The 22,610-nt window shown below is 36.3% G+C and overlaps 1 protein-coding gene across 18 annotated transcripts in view; it reads left to right on the top strand.

Annotated features, from left to right (window-relative positions):
* Positions 1-22,610, top strand: part of ADAM22 (ADAM metallopeptidase domain 22) — a 207,978-nt gene that overhangs the window by 117,666 nt on the left and 67,702 nt on the right. For all 18 annotated transcript variants that reach the window (XM_016147979.2, XM_016147978.2, XM_036230317.1 and 15 more), the window contains exons 5-7: positions 9,732-9,814; positions 17,653-17,716; positions 19,383-19,452. In XM_016147979.2, the coding sequence (XP_016003465.1) occupies positions 9,732-9,814; positions 17,653-17,716; positions 19,383-19,452 (217 nt within the window). The remainder of the gene's footprint in view (positions 1-9,731; positions 9,815-17,652; positions 17,717-19,382; positions 19,453-22,610) is intronic.

A 22,610-nucleotide genomic window follows, 5' to 3' on the forward strand; every position in this document is an offset into this window, starting at 1 on the left:
TACATAGCACTTGGCATAACATGTGTACCTGGAAGACAACAAATATCTGTTGAACAAAAAAAAATGTAAGTGAATGAATTATGCCACATGTTAGGAAATTGGGTAGTTTCTCCTGTTCACCCAAGACAATTGGTGAGAAGTCCAGTTTGAACAGGTATGGAAGAGCATATTGTTCCCCTTGGTATAAAAGATCCAGGAAAAATGAAAACCAGATAGGGAGGCTTACATCTGCTAACCCGATGCCAACTCCGTACTGTATGCTAAGGCTCATATTCACGTGCTTCTTTTCTAAGGTATTTTGGAGCCACTTCTAAATCAACTTTAAATTTGAAGTCGTGCAATACCAGCAATTGGCCTGTGATTAAAAAATTCTGTGATTTTGAAATACTTAAAAGATACAAAAAATGGTATATATTATAGCACATATCCACATGTAGATTTAACATGTTAATATTTTGCTATATTTTCTTCAAACCTTTTTATGGTTTTTAAATCTGTTTCATTTCTGTTGTGCTTTTTTAATGCCTTTACTCTTACTTGATCAATCTTGTTAGTTTTTTCAATACATTTTTTTCAAAGAGCCAGTTTTCTTTTGTTTCTAATGTTTACTTTCTTTTACTTAAAAAAAAATTCTGTTTTGTTCTTTTTATAACTCATTAAGTTAAATGTTTAAGTTATTCATTGTCAATCTTCATTTCTGTGAGCATCTAAGGATGTAAAATTTACCCTTAGGTACCATTTTAGCACCATCCTAGAAGTTCTAATATCTAGATTCTTTCATCGTCCATATATATATTTTGTAATTCATACCATGATTTTTATATGACTTGTAAATTATTGATTTTTTATAATTTTTAAGTTGTTTAAAATTTTTGTATTTAACATTTAAAACCTTTCCAAATGTATGAGCATCTTTTATTGTTGATTGTAACTTTTATTCTTTTGTGGCAAGTGCACTGTACAAGATACTGATTCTTTGAAAGTTGACCTAGTATTTATAAGAAAAAGTTGGTAACCTTTGATTTTTTAAAAAATAGATTGCAAATCATAGAATCAAAAAGGACTTCAGAGATCTCCTAATTCAACTCCCTCCTTTGTTTTACAGGAAAATAAATAACCAAACCAAAACAAAACAAAACAGGCAAATCACCAACCTGTGTCTATCTAAACAGTTGCTGAAAAAAAAAAAAAACACTTATATTTTTTAGGCTTAGTATCACCTTTTAACTAGATACAACATTAAATACTAATTTGCCTCCCTGAAGACATTGTTTAGAAGTTCCCCTTAGTTTGTACCTTTGAAGTAGTCTCACGCTAAGTCAAAATCAGAAGGGGAAAAATGACCATGAGTGCTAATGATGAGTTAAGGCTCTAGGTGCAAGAGGGAAAAGAGATGCAATACAGCCTAGTTGGCATCTGGAAGTTTTCCCTGTTTATCCTTCCTTCAAAAAACAAATAGATGAGAAGATGATAAAATGGAAATAAATTAAAGGAGGATAAGTTCATAGTAGAAGTGAAAAAAAAAGTCCTTTTTTTTCTTTACCTCAGACCCTCGTATAATTACATTTTCTTTAAAAAAGGAGGAAAAGAAAACAAAATCTTTTCAGATAGAACATAAACCCTTTTTCTTCCTTTATTTTAGGAATGCCAAATATGCTATCTTCTAGGCAATGATATTTTTTTCCTGTTATAGTCAAACATCAACTACAGAATAAGGTTTTAGGTAATATGCATCTCTGATGCTAAAAAACTCATATAGGGCAATACATTTAAATCTCTATTATTTATAAAAAGATACAATTAGGTAGTAGTTTCCTGGAAAGAGTTATAATTTCATGAGTTTGTAATTATGTAGTCACTGAATGTGGTCCACATTGATTTTCCATTCTCCCAGTTTAGAGCTGCATCTCAGAGAACCTAATAAGTATCTTCTCTGCATTACAGTGATTTGTTGCTCTTGAGCATTTTGTGGGAACCTAAAATTTTTTAGTAGTCTAATAAGAGATTGTTAGATTGATGGGTCTGTAATGATTACTGACAGGTAAAAAGTAATTTCTCTTGCCTATTCTCTGGTTAAAAATAAGCAGTTTGGGAAGTTGTGTTTGACTTGATAATAGAATTGAAGTTCTGGTTTACTGTGTAATTTGTGTAAAAATAGTAATGAATATTTTTAAATGACACTATGGGAACTAGAATAGCTGGCAAAAGATAATTAAGGTATAGGGTAATCTTATTTGATGAATAATGCTGTGGTAGACACCTCCAGTTTATTTTGATGAGCCAAGCTTATTAGAAGAAAAAATCCTTGGGTTATGAATATAAAAATTCACTTGGTCATGTTCAAAGAGATGAGAAGTTATACTGTGTTGAATCGTATTCCTCAAAATTGATATCTCTTGGTATACGTGAATGTGACCCTTTTTTGTCAAATAGGTCTTTTCAAATGTAATCAAGTTAAGAAGAGATTTTACTGGATTGGGGTGGGCCCTAACACAATAACTGGTGTTCTTCCACAAGGAAAGGTTAGACGTAGGGACAGAGACAGGCACACAGGGAGGAGAACACAATGTGGAGACAGAAGCTGAGATTGGAGGATATGTCTACAAAACAAGAAACACTGAGGATTGTTGGCAACCACTGGAAGTTAGGAAGAAGCAAGAGCCTTCAGAGGGAGCACGACTCTGCCAACACCTTGATTTCAGACTTCTAGCCCCAGAACTACGAGGATAAATTTTTATTGTTTTTAGCCACCCAGTTTTTGATAATTTGTTATGGCAGTCCTAGGAAACTAACACAGAGTTCTTTTGATTATAACTACTGTAAAATCAATTAGGGTGTATGCTGGAGGTGCCTAAGAAGAGCGGGAGTAAGTCTTAACCTTTTGGAAATGCATTGCAGCTCAAAAGACTTATAATTGTTTACTTAGAGTAGTTGTGAGCTGTAACTCCTGGGAACCTATCATAGTTTTCATACTTTGTTTTCCATAGCTGACATTACCCTGGGGAAATCAGCATAAGGAAAGACTCCTGAACAACAATAAAAATAGATTATAAGCTCACTGGGTCCCTGGTGGGCTTTTTTTTCTTTTAATTTGAGAGCTCATAAGAAAATTATAGTCCTTATTTTCTGCAGGGTTCACCATCTTCCAATGAAACTAACTCTTTCCTTATCACTTTTATTTATATTCAGCGCCTTTCTAGTTTTCTTTTTTTTTCTTGTGGAAACTTGCAACAATAATTTTTTTTTTTTAATCTTTTCCTCTTTAGGAGGAACCATGCATCTTTTTTAAATGAAGTATTCTCTTTTTTTTTTTTTTTTTTTGGTCAGCTTGATTTGTCTCCTTTTAGTTTTTAAAATGTGTTTTGATTGATGACTATGCTATAAGAACCTGATGTTTATCAATAAATATGAAAACAGTGCAGAGATTTTAATGACTGCTTAGCTTTAGATGTTGGATAAGATGATAATTTAGATGCTGCTTGAACACTTGTACTCTGGAGTGGGGTGGCAAACAAATTTCTAAAGGTGTCAATTGGTAGTGTAATGAGATACAGGGTAGCTGTGATAAAATAGGCAACGTGTCTTACTCATCTTCGAGTGATTTTTGTCCTACAAGAAAATAGAATTGTGAGAATGGAGGCTAAATGTTAACGAATTTGCTAATTTTTAGGGGAAGATGGAAATCTAAGTTTCAAAAACTATGAAGGGCTGAGATTTTATCCTAATTGCAAGTTAATAACTTAGCCTGCTGCAATTAGATCTGTGCTGGCAGAAGACAGGGGCTCCTGGTCAGAGACAAAGTACTTTGTTACACATGGCTATAGCAGTAGCCAGAATATCAACATGTTTCTACACTTGTATAATGAGCCTTTATTGCCACACTGTGACACAGGCAGGGCCAGGTGACACCTGCACACCAATGTGTTGTTACTAGAGAAAAATTCCAAATTTAGGAAACGAATCTTTCATACTAGAAAGTAAATATGCTTCCCCTTTGCTCTAGAGGGACATATTTCTTTTAAAACTGTCCACTACACAAACACATTTGAAAGGAAAGTCCAGAACAACCTCAAGGCAACAAGGAGTCCTAGATTTATATTATAGCAAGTGCTTTTGAATAACCTTTCAGAATTTATTTCCATGGGTCATATTAAAAATGACATTTTAATCAAGCATTTAAATTAAACCTGATTATATAAGGGTAGTTTTTAAAAAATATCTTTTGAAAAAATCCATAGTGTTAAGTATTCATTTATAGTCTTGATCTTAGAGTTATATTTCATGGCCAGTGTGCTAACAAAACAAATTTTAGGGAACAACCTTATACTGATCAGTATGGAAACAATCCCTTCAAAGCACCAACAATTTCTATTGCCAACAATTCAAAAAGAATGAATATGACAACTAATGCAATATGGTACTCTGGTGTGGATCCTAGAACGGAAAGAGAAAGTTAATGGAAACACTGATGAAATCTGAATGGTCAGAGTCTAGTAAACAGTAATATACCAATGTTAATTTCTTAGTTTTGACAAGTATTCTCAGGTAATGTAGGATGTTAACAGTGGGAGAAACTGGGCAATAGATATATTAGAACACTTTTTACTACCTTTGTAACTTTTCTGTGAATCTAAACAAAGGACAGTTATGTAAAAATTAAATACATTTAGCTTTGTGAAAAAATCAACTCCATTATTTCTCTCATTTTGGCATGAACTGGTAAAGATTTTGAAATGCATTAGTATGATCCATGGATTATTGGCATCTGGGAACCCCTATGGAGTAGCTTTATTTAATTTTAACTCACTGTAAAATTAAAGGTGAAATTACCTTTCTCTCTACTTTTCCTAGAAAGCCTGTAGAATCAGATACCCTTTATCTGAACAGATATTTAGTCTGTTTCTTTTATGAATCCATTCTAATTCTGTTTAATCCCAGGTTATGAATTTTAATCAGGGTGGGTTATTAGATCTTCTCCATCATAATATTTAGTTTTTCTAGGAATTTCCTTGATACAAATGGCCCTTCAGAGACTCAGAGTAGTCCTGATTCATAACACCTGAAAATGCTATTTCTCACTAATGGGAGGGTGGGGCAAGCGTAGGAAGAGGAGTTTCCTCACATCAATGCCAATTAAGACGAAATTGGGAAGAGGTTACTGTAGGCAAGCACCTGGTGGAGCAGACTCTAGCCATGCAGCCACAGACATACCTGGGCAATGCCCAGGAGGACTCTAGTGTGCAACGGAGTTCCAGAGCTTAAGTTCCTGCAAAGGTATATAGTATCTCAATCATGCCAGCATGTTGGAATCATCTGGGCTGATCTTAAAAATGCCCAGGTCCCAGAGGTTCTAACAGAGTCGGTATAGAGTGAGGCTTGGTATTTTTTAAAAAGCTACCCCCGTGAAATTAATGTGCACCCAGGGTTCAGAACTACTGTGCTAGAGTGAGCAAGGATCTCACCTGTGGAGCAGGAAGACTGGCCAGAACCCCAGTCTTCAGGGCAGAAGGCTAGTCCTGGGACCGGTGCCTATTGAGAGGGGTGAGGGCTGTGATTCAGGAGAAGAGCAGAAACACAAAGGTTTCAGGTTTGGTGCTTTGGTCTGAGAGTGTTTGCACTGGTCCTGTCCCTTTCATGATAATCAAATCATTTGTATTTGCCTGTGACTTTCATGGATGTAGCACCGAATGACCCACATCCTGGGAAACCACTTGGTCCTAGGCTAACTGGGACAGTTGATCACTCTAGTCTTTTAATCTAGGCCAGAGCATCCTGTGTGGTACCCTATTACTAGCACCTCTGCTCTTCCTGGCTCAGTACATGGCAGAATCCTACAGATTCTTATCTCACCTTTTACCTTCCATTTTATTTCTGATAAAGCCAGCTGGTTTAGGGGGAACAAGAAAAAAATATGGAGAAGAGCTATGGCTTGTTACATCCTTTCTGCTTCTGTGAGCTCAGCAGTGAGGAGCTCTAGAATGCAGAGGCAGGTGTAGTGGAAAGCAGTTGTTCTCAGATTTCATGGAGTACATCAAAATCACCTGGAGGGTTGGCTAAAATGCAGGTGGCTGGGTTGTATGCCCCACTCTTCTGATTAAGTCTGGAGGGAAGCCTGAGAATTTGAATTCCTAAAAAGCAAATGCCGTTGGTCTGGAAGCCATTCATTTGAGAACCAGCAGCGTAAAGACACTTGACTTTAGGCATACCTGAATGTGAAGGCATCTATATTTTCTCACTAGTAAAATGGGGAAGTTTTTATTCACGTCATTGGTCATCATGAAATATCACATAAATCACCAGGGTCACCAAGCAGAATGCCCAGGATATGGTGGACACTTTCATTCTCTGAAAGGTCCCAGTGTCTTTCTAGTATCCTCTGCATGGGAATGGTTTGGTCTTATGTTGACTATTGTAAGTTAATAATGCCAAATACAATAATCAAAATCACCTGGGGAACTTTCTGCAGCTCTAAAACCCCTGGAGATTCTGATCGCGTAGATCTGAGGGAAGGCCTGGGAATCAGTCAGTTTAAAGAGCTCGCCACGAAGATTCTGATAGTTTCGGGAACCACTGCTATTGAGCACCGTTTCTCTGGAGCAGGGCTTCTCACCCACTGCAACTTCATCGATTCATCTGGAGCATTTGAAAAGATGCTGACGCCTGTGTCCCATCTTTGCTTATGATTTCATTGGTTTGGAATACGGCTTGGGCATTGGAATTTTAAAAGCTCCCCAAGTGATGCTGATAATGCAGCCAGAGTCGAGACTACTGCTCTAGTGTATTTCTGGTGCAAGAAAAACATGGAGTATTTGTTAAAAGGCAAATTCTTGGTCTCAGAGCTACTTAAATAGACTTTCTGAGCATGAGACAGAGTAATCTACATTATTAGTCAATGGCCTGTTAGTCTTTAAAAAATCATGAGAATTCCTGCTCAAGGGACATGATAGAATCCCTCATTGAGTAAATATTCTCTGATCGCACCCCTCACCTATTTTTATAGCAGTTTACAGTTTACTTTGTTATTTCATAGAATCCCCTGATACTTTTGTGAAGCAACATGAGTAGATATTATCCCCATTTTATTGATGAGGAAACTAAAATTCAAGGAGGTTTTCTCTCTAACGACGTTCTTGGGGATATAAACATAGAACAGGCGCATGTTCTTCCCTGACAGGAAACCTTAGTACCAGACTACCAGGGGGGACATAAGATAGGAACAAGAATGTAAGTGTAAAGAGAGGTAGTACAAATTTCTCTAAAAATGAACATTCAAAGAAAGACAGGTCCTTTGTCGGAGGGAGGCGCTTTGGAGGAGGCTGCTCTGGCCCATCTTGGAGCTGATAGACTCGTCGCGGGTCCTTCGAGGGTCTGGATGGAAGGCAATGCCTGTGGCCTCGCTGCTGTGCTTGCATTGCTGCCCTTTATTGGATTTTCAAAGTTTTATGATCCCAGACTGGGTAACTTCTTTTGTGTTATATTTTTTAAAATTATATTTGTAGTAATTTTTTTTAATTTTTGACATCTTTCTGGCTCTTTAATAAAGGTATGATTTGTCTTTGACTTTTGCAAGTAAATTATTGTTTTGATGTTCTAGAATAAAAATGGCAATAAACTTAGGTAAACCAATAGACATATAAATGATAATATAGTTCATTTTATAGAGGTAGACAATTACTTTAGCTATAATTAATATGCTAAAAATAAACACTTGTACTGTTATAAATGTATTATTAAATCAATGACAAGGAAGAAAGTTTCAAGGACAGTGGAACAAAAGAGACAGTAAGGAAAAAGCCGACTAGCAGTCAGATAAAGAGCCAAACAATTAGGATGTGCTGTGGTTTCTTTTTCTCTATAACCTCTGTCTTAGATTATTATATGTAATATAATATGAAGATATGAAGAACCGTTATCATTCACAAGACTTGGGAAAATTGGCTTATGTAGTGGTCTATTGAAATACACAATTTTTAATAAAAGGCAGTTTAGTATTTTCAAATGTACATCTTTTAAAACAGATTTAAGTACAAAGAAATACGATTATATTTGTCCTTTAGTTTATCTATTAAGATTTTAAATGTACATACTCTTTGACTTATCAGGTCCATATCTAGAAATCTATCTACCTATATACTGATAGAAGTGCACAAAAGTATATGAAAGGGTGTTCGTTGTAATACTGTTTATGACAGCAAAAAAATGGAGACAGTCGAAATGTCCATTAGTACAGACTGTTTAAGTGAATTATTGTTCACTCCTATAATGAGATATTATGCCACCATCGAAAGAATGAGGTATTGATATTGAAAGATGTCAAGATTAAGGAAAAAAAATCAAGTGGCAGAACAGGGTGCATGGAGTAAGCTCATTTGTACACTGAAAAGGATACTTACATATAAGTGAATATACACATTTTCTTAACTACGCATAGACTGCTCTTGACATGCTGCACAAAATCTGTCAAAAATGCTTACCTTAAAAGAGGTGACTGCAGCCTGGACAGTATGTATGAAGGAGATATTTTTTTACTCTTCACAGTGTACCTCCTGAATATTCACAACTTTTACTGTAAGCATTTATTTTTTAAAATATTGAATTAAAATAATTTTTAAATTTATTTTAATTTTATAGTATATTTTAATATTAATTATGTTATAAAAATTTTATAATATATTTTTATAAATTAAAGAAGCCTTTTAACATTAAGACCTTTATCCTGGACTAAGAAAATTTTAAGCATGTTAAAGGGGAAAAAAAAACTTTAGTCCTTAGTTTGAATAATTATTGATTTATGGTGGATAATCCCTGTAAAAAAATCACAACACGAAAATTAATTTCTAACATTATTTAGAAAAATTACATATATCACCAGTTGAGAGCTTCAAAATTTTCATTATAATAATCCAAATCGAAGACATTTTTTCCCCCTGGTGTTTATGCTTCTCTTGAAATGTCATGCAAACATTTGATAATGAATCAACCATATTGAGCTCTTCATTTCATTTGCAGCGTTAGGCTTTTGTGCAGATGAATCCTGATCATATGCTGTTTTTGGATTGACTTCTATTTTTAAGAATCAGAAATTAGTGAAAGATTATTTTCCATTATCTAATCATTTATTTAGCCCTAAGATAACGGAGAATTGTTTCAAAACATGAATTCTTTGTCCTTTTTATGATTTAATATAACATGTTTCCAGAGTTAGTATTTTAAAGAAAACTTTTGTAATTTATAAAACATTTCTGAGAAAAACATAGTATAAACGTGTTATGTTTTGATATAAACACTGTAAAAATAGGCATTTTTCTTCATCGGTTTAATTTAGTGATTCTCAAATGACTTATATTCATTTTTACTAAGATTCATGTGAAAGCATCATCTTGCTGCTACTCAAGGTTGAGTTTCTCATGAGTAGGGAAATAGATTAAACTTATTCTGGTGCAAGGCCCACATATGCTTTTCAATATCTGTTTCTTTGTTCTTTCAGTCATCACCTGCATAAAGGGAAAGTTAAGTCAATTTTATTTTCCTGTCTTCTGATTTGGAGTCAGCTCACTAAGAATGTTTATGAATAATTCTGTTAGAAATTGTTTGGTAATAATTTGAATAATGAAATATTGTGCAGAGCTTTTACATAAGGAAGTGCAGTGTGGGCAGAAACCTGTGCAATGGTGTGGTTGACTGTCCTTGTGATGTGATAGCAAAACCTCACGTTCTCTGTCTGTTTTCAGGGAGGAGAACACTGTTACTACCAGGGCCATGTCCGAGGAAACCTTGCCTCCTTTGTTGCACTGTCAACGTGCCATGGACTTCAGTAAGTGTCCAGATTATTTTGGAACTATGTACTCTTTAAATCATTTATTTTATTTTTAATGCACTGTAATTGAAATCCTCATTTTTGGTAGAGAAATAACTTTAAACCAGTGATGGAGCTAATCATTTCTTCTTTGTGATTTATAAACCAGGCAGATTTTAAAATGGGAGTTGCAGAAACCAAAGGCTTTGGAATTATAGTATGATTCCTTATAGTGATGTTTGAAGTATTTTTCTAGTTTCATCCAATTTGAGACAGGAGTGGTTTGCGTAACTTTGGTCTTTGTTTCTGTGGATGTTTAGCCTCTGGATACCAGTTTTGCTCCTTATTGTTAGTTTTTATATTTTTGTGAAATAATAGAAATTTCAATAGATGAAAACTCTTGACTTCTTGCACAAAGAAAAAAGGCTGTAAGTTACCTCAAGTGTTTCAGTGTTCATGTGTTTCAGCCCCCCCTTTTTTTTAATGCCAGGATCCCACCTAGCTAACAGCAAACTTGTGGGAGGGTCTGTCTGTTCTCAGAAATCTCCAAGGCTTGGAGTTCATCCTTCCTCAGGGCCTTGCTTTCTTTCTTATAAACTTCATTATCAAAGAATGTTTGCTGATGTTTAACATGGGAATACATCTACTTCCTCCATCCTGTAGATAATGGTGATACACAGGTGGCTGTCTCTCACTTGTTTTGTAACTTCTTACAAAGCCACTGTGTCATTTCTCAGGATTCTACGTAAGCTAAATCATTTCAGTTCTTATTTGTTTTACTTTGGATCTGGGGCAGGGTGGAGGCGGGTGGCGGGAGGCACAGAACAAGCCAGCATTTTAATTCAGTTTTGTTAAATTTTTGTTTGGCAACTTTAAAATACCTTCTGTCTGTTACTAAGTTAGATAAGTTAAAGATGTGGCTTTTTCATGGAAGTAGCAGTTATTGGGTGTCTGTTCTGTGGCAACCACTAGGAATATTAAGGTGATTAGAACATGAACCTTGCTCCCAACAGCTCAGTCCAGTGGGGAAGCTAAATCTAGCTCAGCTTCCTACTATGGAATGTGATAGATATATTTGTTTTCTTTGAGAGAGAAAAAAACTGAGAAAAATGCGAGCTGAGAGTGGGCACTGAAGAATAAAGTGGTACTTGAGAGTTCCAGAGAAATATCACTTGAAAAAGGTGGAGTTGGCCCCAGAACCGAGTTCAATAGAATCTTCCAAGAATGGGGTTAAATTGACAGGTCTTAAAGAAAGTAAGGAAAGAGATCTAATGGGAAAGACCAGAAAATCTAGCTAGTTTGCCTAAATGGTACCTCTGGTTAGGCTCTAGCAGTAGGTGCATGAGAGGCAGAAAGAAGAGAGTGTGAGGATCAGTTAAATAGCCACGAAAAGGAAGCCATATGCCTGAGAGCATGGGAGACTTCTATTTGATTATTATTTGTTCTAAAAGACTACTTTTTTAAAAAAAAATTGAGTTAATATATATAGTTCCCTGATTCCAATTTCTAAAGATCCTCTTTTTCCCCCCAGCTTTATTGAAATATAATAGACAATTAGTTGCTCATATTTACATTATAACATTGTACAATTCAATGAGTATTTTTCAATTATAGTTGGCATACAATAATATATTAGTTTCAGTTGTACAGCATAGTGATTAGAGCTCAAGTGATCACCCCACTAGATCTAGTGCCCATCTTTCTCCTTACATATTTATTACAACATTGTTGACTATTTTCCTTAAATTACACTTTATAGCTCCATGGCTCTTCTGTAACTATCCATTTGTATTTCTTAATCCTTTTGCCCTTTTTCACCATCCCCTCCTATCTAGTAGCCCTCAAAATATTCTCTGTATCTATGAGTTTGTTTCCATTTTCATTGCTATTGTTGTTTATTTTGTTCTTTAGATTTCATATATATGTGAAATTATGTAGTATTTGTCTTTCTGTGACTTATTTTATGTAGTGCAGTACCCTCTAAGAGCATCCAGGCAATATCTTTTTTCATCCCCTTCCTTTTAGTCTGTGTATGTCTTTTAATCTGAAGTGAGTCTCTTGTAGGAAACATATGTAAGGGTCTTGTGTTCTTATCCAGTTAGCCACCCTATCCTTTGATTGGAGCACTTAATTCTTTTTCATTTAAGGTACTTGTTGATAGATACTTAGTTATTAGCATTTTTTATTTATGATTTTGATTCATGTTTTTTCTTCTTAAAGAAGTCCCTCCAACATTTTCTCTAATAGTGGGTTGATGTCGATGAATTCCTTTAGCTTATTTTAGTCTGGGAGTCTCCTTATCTTTCCTTCGACTCTAAGGGATAGCTTTGCTGAATAAAATATTCTTGGTTGTAGATCCTGGGTTTTCATCATGTTGAATATTTTGTGCTAAGCCCTTCTGGCCTGCATGGTTTCTTTTGAAAAATCAGCTGCCAGTTTTATAGATGCTCCCTTGTAGGTAGGTAACTGCTTTTCTCTTGCTGCTTTTTAAGATTCTCTCTTTGTACTTAAGCTTTGGCACTTTAATTATATGTCTTGGTGTGGGCCTGTTTGGGTTCCTCTTTCTTGGGACTCTCTGAGCTTCCTGGGGTTGTATGCATATTTCCTTCATCAGTTTAGGGAAGTTCCAAAATTATTTCAGATAGCTTTTCTACTTCCTATTCTCCCTCTCATCCTTCAGGTACCCCTATTACAGGGATGTTTTCACACGTATTTTTGTCCCAAAGACTCCTTAAATTATTATAATATTTTTGGCTTCTTTTTTCTTGCCATTCTGATTGGGTGAGCTTGGCTTCCCCATCCTCTGTGTTGGTAGTTTGATCCTCTTCTTCATCCACTCTGTTAATTCCCTCTAATATACTCTTCATCTCAGATAATATGTTCTTCATTTCTGACTGGTTCCCTTTTATAATTTCCATTTCCATTTTTACGTTTTTTTATCTCTTTGGTAAAGTTTTCACTGAGTTCATCTACACTTCCCCTGAGTTCACTGAGCATCTTTATAACCAGTGTTTTGAACTCTGCCTCTGTTAGATTGCTTGACTACATTATTCCTGGATCTCTGTTCTCGTCTCTCATATGATTTCCGCTTCTTTGTCTTCCCATTTCAGCTGCCTTTCTGTGTCTGTTTTTATGTACTAAGCAAAGCTCCTAAGTCTCCCAGTCTTATTAACATGACTTTGTGTAGTAGGCGTCTAGAGGCACAGTCCTGAGAGAGGGGTTCAGCTTCAGGCCAAGTTTAGCCCCAGCTTGTGCCCCTCCAGGGCCACCTGTTAAGATTCGGCAAGCAATCCACAGATGCTGTGCTTATCGTTGCCTCAAGAAACCACGCCAGAAACCAAGGTCAGCTGCCACCAGTGTGGGTCTTGGAGCTTACTCAGCAAGTTGCACTGGACTCATTGAGGACACAACTGGATGTGGCTGCGAGTTGGGGGAGATGGAGTTTCAGAGAATCCTCTGGATTGAGTGACTTCTGTTATCCAGTTAGTTGATGTCTCAGATATGGTGGCTCCTGGGTCTGCATACTGGGATAAGGAAAGGCTCAACAGAGGAACAATGGATACTGCCAGCACTTCTGCCCAGGAGAAAGCTTCGCCTCCTGATCTTTCTCCAACAACTCAGCATTCCCCTGTAAGTTCCTGATGCCCCCTTGGCAGCTGAACAGGCTCTGATGCTCAGAGTGGATGAGTCCATCACTGCAAAAGTCCGCTTGTGGACATGGCCCCTTTAAGAGGCATCTGCAGCTGCTGCCACCATAGCCTCTGTCCCATTCAGCTCCTCGGACATGACAGCCTTGCATCCTTGCCCTGTCCTACCTTCTCCAGTTGCAGAGTAATTTCTAATTCCATCTTGTCCCCAGGTGACTCTGCTTGCTGCTTGCTCTGTGTTTCCATCACATCTTTGATGTGTTCGTAAGAGCAGATGAACAAAGCCTTTATAATCTATGCCATTTTTCCCAGTCTCCAGAAAGACATTTTTACAAGAGGACTCCATGCCTTATATCTGAGGGCCTTGGTTTTCTTTTCTGGCAAAAGAAATGTTGAAATCCCCTTTAGCAGTAACATCGTTATATCTGATCTCAAGATGAGCACAGCTGTCAGCTAGGAATAGTACTCCGGGCCTATTGACATTTGTGACTGCAAATGTATATTAAAGGAGAGTGATATAAAAAACAAGACGCTTCCCCCCACCTCTCTTTTTCTTTTAAAATCTCAATCCAAAGTCACTTTGTAAGTAAGCATCTGGCCTAGTACTTATTCCAAATTGCCTCCCAGTTTTCCAAAATGACACAATATTGTGAGAATCAGAGAGAAGCTATTGTCTTCTCAGGGCTTTAATCGAGTGGAGAGTCTGAGACCGAAGGCTTGCTACTAACCCTACATAGTTGTATAATGGAGGATGGAAAAGCAACTTTAAGGAAATTTTAGTGACTATATCAGGAGTAGAACTCAGAGCCTGCTATCATTGTTTTAACTAAGTAAAATATACTTATGCCTTTAGAAATCTCTTCATTTAAAGCTAAACAAAAACAAGCAGGAAACCCACTGCATATCTGGGAAAACTGTCAGGATTGTGTACAAGTGTGTGTGGGTATGCTTAGACTTTTATAAGCATGTTAGGTAAATTTATGCTAGTTCTTTTTTGTTATTTATTATTACCTCTCACCTTGATTTTACCTTCTAACCAAAAATGACTGACAAATATTGTGTGTGGGAGGGTTATTACCAAATATTAAATTTGTGTTGTCTCAATTGCAGTGATTTAGATATGAGATATATAATTTCATCCATGACTCATCTTTTATTACCAAATATATTGAAACTTTTCATTTTTCTTGATTTATTGAACTCAGTTGAAGAATGTAAAGGGAAAGACAGTCCAATTCATGTTTTTTTTCACATAAAGAACCTGCAAGAGTACATTTTTTCAAATTTGAAAGACTAATAGGTAATATTTTGGTCCATGTGACGACAGAAATCCTTCAACTGTGAACCTTAAAGAATGGAATCTAATGTAAGTCTATTGCCCTCTTGTGACAATTTGTAAGAATAAACATTTCCTTTCAAAATCTTGTGATGCATTCTTTCAAGATTTTAGTTCAATTGGTTTATAACGTTTCAGTCCTAGCTGCAGGTTTTTATCAAGTATATTCTGTTATCAATATACTTATTGTAATTTATATAAATATAACATAAAGGTGTAAATCTTCAAACAAAGCAAATAGAACACATATGCCTTTTAATTGCTAAAGAATCAATAATGACATATTGTCATATAGGGAACCAGAATCTTGTAGATATATGTGGTGTCAGAATCTGCTTTCTTTACATTTTATATCATGATGTGTAAACCCAATAAAATAACTGATTTTCACATTGGACACTAACCTAACGCAAGAGGACATAACACCCAGTTACTAGTTAAACAAAATAATTTGCTTGCTACTTAATCAGTGTAATTGTATGAACTTTGGTAAAGGGTAATGGTTTTATGCAATTTTCTCAGTGAGTCTGGCAAGTTCTCATCAGGCAGGAAGAACGTTTATTGCCGTATTTGGTCAACTGTTTTGAAAGTTTCACCCCACTGATTCCTTAGCTGTGTATCTTACAAACTGCATCTGTTTTATCTTTAAATTCCAAATATAATGTCATCCAAATACGTAAAGTGGTTTTGGTTGAAAACCTTAAAGATGTGAGAAGAGCAGTTCTTAGGGTATATGAATGTTGAGAACACATGGAAGATGTTAAGTCAAGAATGAAAGTATGTGGATAGATGCAGAGCTGGAGGCCATTGTCATTATAGTTTAGGGAAACCAACCGATTTTACTAAGCCATCAATGAAAGACAATTACTGTTCCCTGTTTAACGGCTTGGGTGTCATGCAGTCATTTCCACCTAACACTGAAAAATGACTGCAGACGATCACAGCTTCAGCACACCCACCCCCCAGATGTCTGAATGATATGACACATTCCTTCAACATCATAAAGATCAGTAGAAAAATTGTGTTCTCCTAAAAGGAGTGGCTATCAGTATCTCTTTGAGTGGGAGCTGAAGCCATCTGTGGCTTAAAATGCCCTCAAGAGGATTTCTCAATTGGCTGCTAGTCATCTGCAGTCTCAGAGGTCCAACACTGAACTCCAGGTTTGCGCCCTGCTTCCTGCATCCTGCTTTCGTGTGCCTGCCCCAGTCTGCTCTTCCACGGCCTTTTTCATCTTATTAAATGACAACTCCATTTTGCCAGTTGCTCCAGTCAAACTTTGCAATCCTCACTAACATGACTCTTTCTGAATCCTCCATTTCAAATCTATAAACAAATCCTATTGGTTTTACTTTTGAAAAAATAGCCAGAATTTGACCAATTCTCCCTATCTCCACCATTACCAGTATGATCTAAGCTACCATCTCCTTTCACTTGGATTATTGCAATAATTTCCCATTTCTACTCCTTGATATCTGAAAGATTATTGTAATATGCCATTGGAACAATTATTTTAAAATGTAAGGGGTATTGTATTTCCCCTCTGCTTAGAACCCTGCAGTAGCTCTTCGTTTCTCTCAGAGTAAAAGCCAAGGCCTTTCTTGTTCTCCTCCCTCACCCACTCTGCTCCAGCGACGCTGCCTCCTCCCTGCACTTGGAACACGCCAAGATACTCTCACCTCAGGGCTCTGTTCTGAAATGCCATCTACACAGATATCCTTTGGCTCATCTCATCACTTTTTTCAGGTCTTTGCTTAAATGCCTTCTTCTCTGTCAAGCTTGCTTTGACCCTCTATATAAATCAACAGTCTTCTGTCTCTGGTACCTACAGCCAATCCTCTGGCACCATTTATTGCCCTTAACTTGTTTTATTGTCCTTCCTAGAATCTATCACCACCTCATATATATTTAATTGTTGATTATACACACACACACACACACGCACACACACACGTAGGTGTATGTGTGTGTGTATGTGTGTGTATGTTTGTCCTCCCAAGAATGCACATCAGCACCACAAGTGCAGGAAAGTGGTCAGTTTCATTCAGTACTGTATCCCTAGCACCTAGAGCAGTTCATTGCAGGTACTCTATAAATGTCTGTTGAATGAATGAATGAATGAAGATGGGTAGCTGATTGCAGAACTTCCTGGGCTCTATTTCTGCTTCTGCTGTCACTGGTTGTATAATTTGGGCAAGTTGTCTCTTTGGGCTTTGGTTTTCTTACTTGTAAAATGTGGGTTGTCATTGTACCATCCTCATAAATTTGTGGAAGAGATTAAATGAGTATAAAGTATTCGGCTCATGGTAAGTTGTTGAAATGTGTCAGTTCTTGTTACTAGAGCATCTTCCAGGTGTGTGATAGGTAGGACATTCTCTGGATAGTCCCTGACAACCTGCATCAGAATCATCTGGGGTTTGTTTAAAATGTCTCAGCCTAGAAATCTGAAGAGGGCCCTGAAAGTTTAGCATTTTTACAATCTCTTCAGGTTACTGTTTGCATATTAAAATTTTAGAATTATATGCTGGAGAGAAGAATAATGGACCACAATTAGGAGGTAATTCTGAGCCTCTGGTTAGGGTCTGGATGAGAGAACCCTGCTGTTTGTCAGGAATCAGAAGGAGGGGCCTTTTCTTCTCAACAGTGTGTGTGTGGGGTGTGGTCTTTGTTTGTGTGGTATGTAGTATAGGAGTGTGTGTATATGTAGTGTGTGTGTTGTGTAGTATGTGGTGTGTGTGTGGTGTGATAATGGTGATGGGTGGGACTGGGAAGTGGGTATTGAGAAGTAATTGGGTCCTCAGCTGCTGATTTTAAAATGATTTTGTTCTGATGCTGGAGTTGATAGCCATGCCTAATTATTTTCTCTTCATTGGCAGTGGGATGTTCTATGATGGGAACCACACCTATCTTATTGAGCCAGAAGAAAATGACACCTCCCAAGTAAGTGCTTCTTCTGTTTGGTGCCACAAATGTGAAAGTTGATGCTGGGAGCTTTTTCGTCTTCCTTTTCTCTTTGCTTTATTTTATTTCCATATTTTTAGGGTCAGGATAGTAATTATACATATGTTTTTTACATTAAATATTGAATGTCAAAACCACAAGTGTCTTTTTTCTTTTTCTTTCTTTTTAGAAAATCTGTCACTTACTCCTCCTTTATGTTAGAAATACTTTCCTTCTAAGGTGTTTTTAAGCCTCCATTTCTATCTCCATTATAATGTGCTGTGATCTGCCTTAGTCTGCTCAGGCTGCCTGGGTGGCTTAAACAACAGAATTGTATTTTCTCACAGTTCCGATGGCTGGAAGTCAAAGATCAGGGTGACAGCAGGGTTGCCGTGTGGCAGACAACCACCTTCTCACAATGTCCTCACATGGCAGAGAGAAAGAGAGCTGTGGTGTTTCCTCCTCTTCTTATAGGGGCATCTGCCCTATTGTATTAGGGCCCTACCCTTAGGACCTTATTTAACTATTATCATTTCTTCACAGGCCCAATCTCCAAATAAAGTCACATTGGGAATTAGAGCTTCAAATATAAATTCTGGGGGGGACACAAACATTTATTCTATAACAGAACAAAACCACAGATATGTGATTTTTCCACTCCCCTTTTATTTTCTAGATTGGAGATTTTTTTCTGTTGCCATTACTTTTAAAACCCTGTACTGATGAAGTTTAGAGAAATGTAGGTTTTCTCAATTATTCCTTCACTGTAGTTGAAATGTTCACCTCCCACAAATTACAAAAGGATTAAGTTAATAGTATAGACTACAGATAAACATAATCCACTTCTAGTCCAGCTCTGTACACACAAATATTCTTCCTTGTATCATGGAACATTGATCCAACATTTAGGGAAATAATTTCATAAAACATACTTTGTTTTGCCACCCATAATAAATCTCGTTTGGGAGACTATCTGTATTGTGTATTATTTTCTGGGTCCCCACTGCTTGCCGTTCTGTTATTTTGCTTTACCATGTGATTTTTAAAAAGGTAATATTGTGAACTTGACTGTTTATGATATTTCTTATAATTTTAGTAATCGAATGAAGCCAGATGAAGTTATTTGAATGTTCATTAATATTTCTTAGATGAAATGTGGTTTTTTTATCTGTTGGTTTTTCACAGAACTTTGTGTTACACTTTAATTTTGGAGCAAGGTCCATTTGGTCATCAGTCGTGCCAGTCAGCATACTCCCCAATACCAGAGAGTGTTAGCTCTGCAGTTTTTGCCTAGTGAAGAAGCTATCTGACTCTCAAAGTGGGCAGGGATCTTTGGAAAGGAACCAGTCATAAAAAACATCAACCCATTTTCCCAGTTGTCTTAATTCTCCTTGGGAAAATAGGACCATTCATTTATTTTCCATTACTGCAGGCTCTAGCTTCTCTGTTCATGAACTCTTTGCTTCTGATAGGATATTGCTCTGGTGCTGGGAGAATACAGAAGTGAGTGGGAGAGATTGAGCAATGGCTCATCATCTCTTTAAACCCAGGAGAATGTAGTCAAGTTATGGTTCTTTTAAGGGTCTTAGCTTCTCCAGCTGTGATTGCCTGAGGCTGGAGATATCTGGAAGCAGGTGCTTAATCTCTGTTGTTTGTGTTATTTCAGGAGGATTTCCATTTTCATTCGGTTTACAAATCCAGACTGTTTGAATTTCCATTGGATGATCTTCCATCGGGTATGATCTTATAATGACTTAAAAAAAAAAGACAACTTTACTCATTCACTTTAATGCTTTAGAGCTAATCTATATGTGGAATATCATTAGCCCACGACTGCTTCTAACAATTTTAGAGAGAAAGTCAAATGCCATCAAGAGAGAGAATAAAATACTGACTAACCTCATATTTATAGTGGATGAGTTTGGAAAGATATAGCTTGAGCTCATTGAAGGAAAACTTTCAAAAGAAGAGCTATTATGTGTTAACATTTTTATTATTATGTGCTATTTGTGAAATTAGTCTTTCCTCCTCATGTATAGTTATAGGGCCATCTATTAAAAGATGTTGATTTGAGAGTTGCCTCTAAATCTTCATGTGAGAACAAGGACAGAGTTCTCATACTTTGGCTTTGTTAGTGGAGCAGTGTTTCTGCAGAGCGCTGTGCCGGGCTCATTTGTGTTCTCCTTCTGAAGACAGGGCACACTCTGAATATCCGGTGTGGAGATGCTGCCTCCTCCCCTGTTTAGTGAGCCCTGACCATGGCCATAACACATTCTAACTTTTAGTCTCACTTTAATCTTTGCAGCAGTTTTGTGAGATTAGTATTATTATTTCCATTTTATAGATGAAGAAATAGAAACTAAGCAGTTTATCTTTTCTGGAGTCGCACAGCTAGTAAGAAACTGAGTGGGATTTGGATTATGGCGCAGTGAAAAGGTTCGCTGGGAAAGAGGCACAAGGGGAAAAGGAAAAATTACTAGGCCGAAAGCAAATCCTAGAGTACTTAGGAAAACGACTTAAAAGTTTACATTGTTCCATCAGAAAATGAAGCGTTTTCTAATGTTGCTTCTTCTCTGAAATAAATTTGTAACCCTTTGCAATTCCTCTAGAGAAAAATAAAACCCGCCTCTTCTCTTCTGTTGCCAAAGGGATAGAAGGTCTAATTTTACAGAATTCACTATTTTGAAAAATCTGCAAAGGAACATGTAGATGCTTACTTTATACAGATGCTTTAGACTGTTTCTTTAATTCCTTATGGAACTTTTTATAATCCCTATTATGGAAAGAAAATAAATAATGATCAGCTGCCTGAGAATAAAGTTACAATCTAATAGGTAGTACTGGAAGCAATGGGCATTAATTAATATTTAAAGTAATAAAAACCTTTTCCCCAAGGACTTTATTGTTAGGCTTGCCGTGATACAATCTTATAATTTTTAAAAAACTTTGTTTAGAGTTTCTTTTTAACAGAAGCTTTGGAAGTGACTTGGCAATTTTGCTGTTATTAAAAATGAGTTTTGAACATACTCTTTGAAAACTTAGATCTGTCTCATTTAGTTTCTGGCTTTCTTTTCATATTAGAACTTGGCATTGTCAATTTTAAGAGTTTTATTTATCTTCCAAGATGCTTGGATTTACTATGATAGCTTAAAAGGAAACAAGAAATAAAAATAAATGTCTGCAATTTTTGTGAAATAAGCTCAAAAGTAAGCTTATTTGTTTTTAGTTTCATATAGTGACACTGGATTGTGGATTATCATCACCTTTGCCCTGCTATGCATTATGTATTTCCCAGATGTAGAATGTGATCAGGTGTTCTCCACACTTGTTTGATGGTAGCACCTTTTGTTTTACATGACATATCTCTCAGGACTAGCATTTTAAGAATACATTTTGAGAAAAGCATATTTATTTCCTATGGATCCCTTAGCATTCAGTTTTTTAAAAATCACTACAAGAAATACATAAATCTTGTGTACTGTTTGATGAGTTTTGATGCATATGTACACCTTTAGTGAGATATAGAGCATTTCCAGTACCCCAGTAACTTCCTTCATGTTCCTTCCCAGTCAGTGCCTCTTACTTTTGCAATCCCCTTTCTGAGATTTTTTTTTTTTTTTTTTGGTAATAGATTAGTTTAGCCTGTCGTAGATCTTTGTACAAATGGACTCATGCATTATATCCAGCCTCTTTTGCTTAGCATATGCCTATGAGATTTATGTTATCAGGATAGTAGTATTTCATTCCTTTAAATTATTGAGTATGTTCTATTGTATGAATATACCACAATTTTTTATCTATTCAGCTGTTTGGGTTGTTTCCAATTTTTGGCTATTGTGAATAAAATAACTGAAAATTCTTGTAAAAATGTTTTTGTGGATACATGTTTACATTTCTTCTGTCAAATATCTAGGAGTGAAATAACTGGGTCATAAGGTAGGTATATATTTAACTGTATAACAGTGATCTCAAACTTTAGCATGCACTTGAATCACCTGGAAAAATTGTTAAGCACAGAGTGCTGGCCCCATCTTGGGAGTTTTTTCTTTTTTGAGGTATGGTTGACATACAAAAAGCTGTACATAATTAATGTATACAACTTGACGAGTTTGGAAAAAAATACACATTTATGAAGTCATCACCATAATCTGTACCATAAACATATCCATCAACTCCAAAAGTTTCCTCCCATTCTCTATTTATTATTGTTATTATTATTAATTATACACTTAACATAAGATCTGCACTTTTAGCAAAATTTTAAGTGTACCATATAGTGTAGTTAACCACAAGTAGTAACTACAACTACTGCTGTACAGTGGATCTTTAGGACTTAATCATCTGGTACAGCTGAAGCTTCATACACTTTGACTAATACCTTCCTCACCCCATTCCCCCACCCCCAGCCCCTGGCAGCTGCCATTCCATTTTCTGCTTCTATGAGTTTGACTATTTTAGATTCTTCATTAAAGTGGTGTCATGTAGTATTTGTCCTTCTGTGTCTGGCTTATTTCACTTAACATCCTCCAGGTTCATCCATGTTTTTGTAAATGGAAGAATTTCCTTATTTTATAAGACTAAATAATATTCGGTTGTATGTATAGACATTTTCTTTATCTATTGATCCATCAATGGACATTCAGGTTGCTTTTGTATCTTGTCTATGGTGAATAATGCTACAGTGAACAAGGGAGTACAGCTGTCTGTTTGAGATCCTGAGTTCAATTCCATTAACTATATACCTAGAAGTAGGATTGCTGGACCATATTTTAATTCTCTTTTTAATTTTTTTGAGGAAACTCGATACTGTTTTCCATAGTGGCTACATCAATTTCTAGAGTTTTTGATGCAGTACATCTTGGGTGGGTTATTAGAATTTGCATTTTTAGAAAGT

The sequence above is a fragment of the Rousettus aegyptiacus genome, unplaced genomic scaffold, assembly GCF_014176215.1.
Source record: "Rousettus aegyptiacus isolate mRouAeg1 unplaced genomic scaffold, mRouAeg1.p scaffold_m13_p_13, whole genome shotgun sequence".
NCBI lineage: Eukaryota > Metazoa > Chordata > Mammalia > Chiroptera > Pteropodidae > Rousettus > Rousettus aegyptiacus.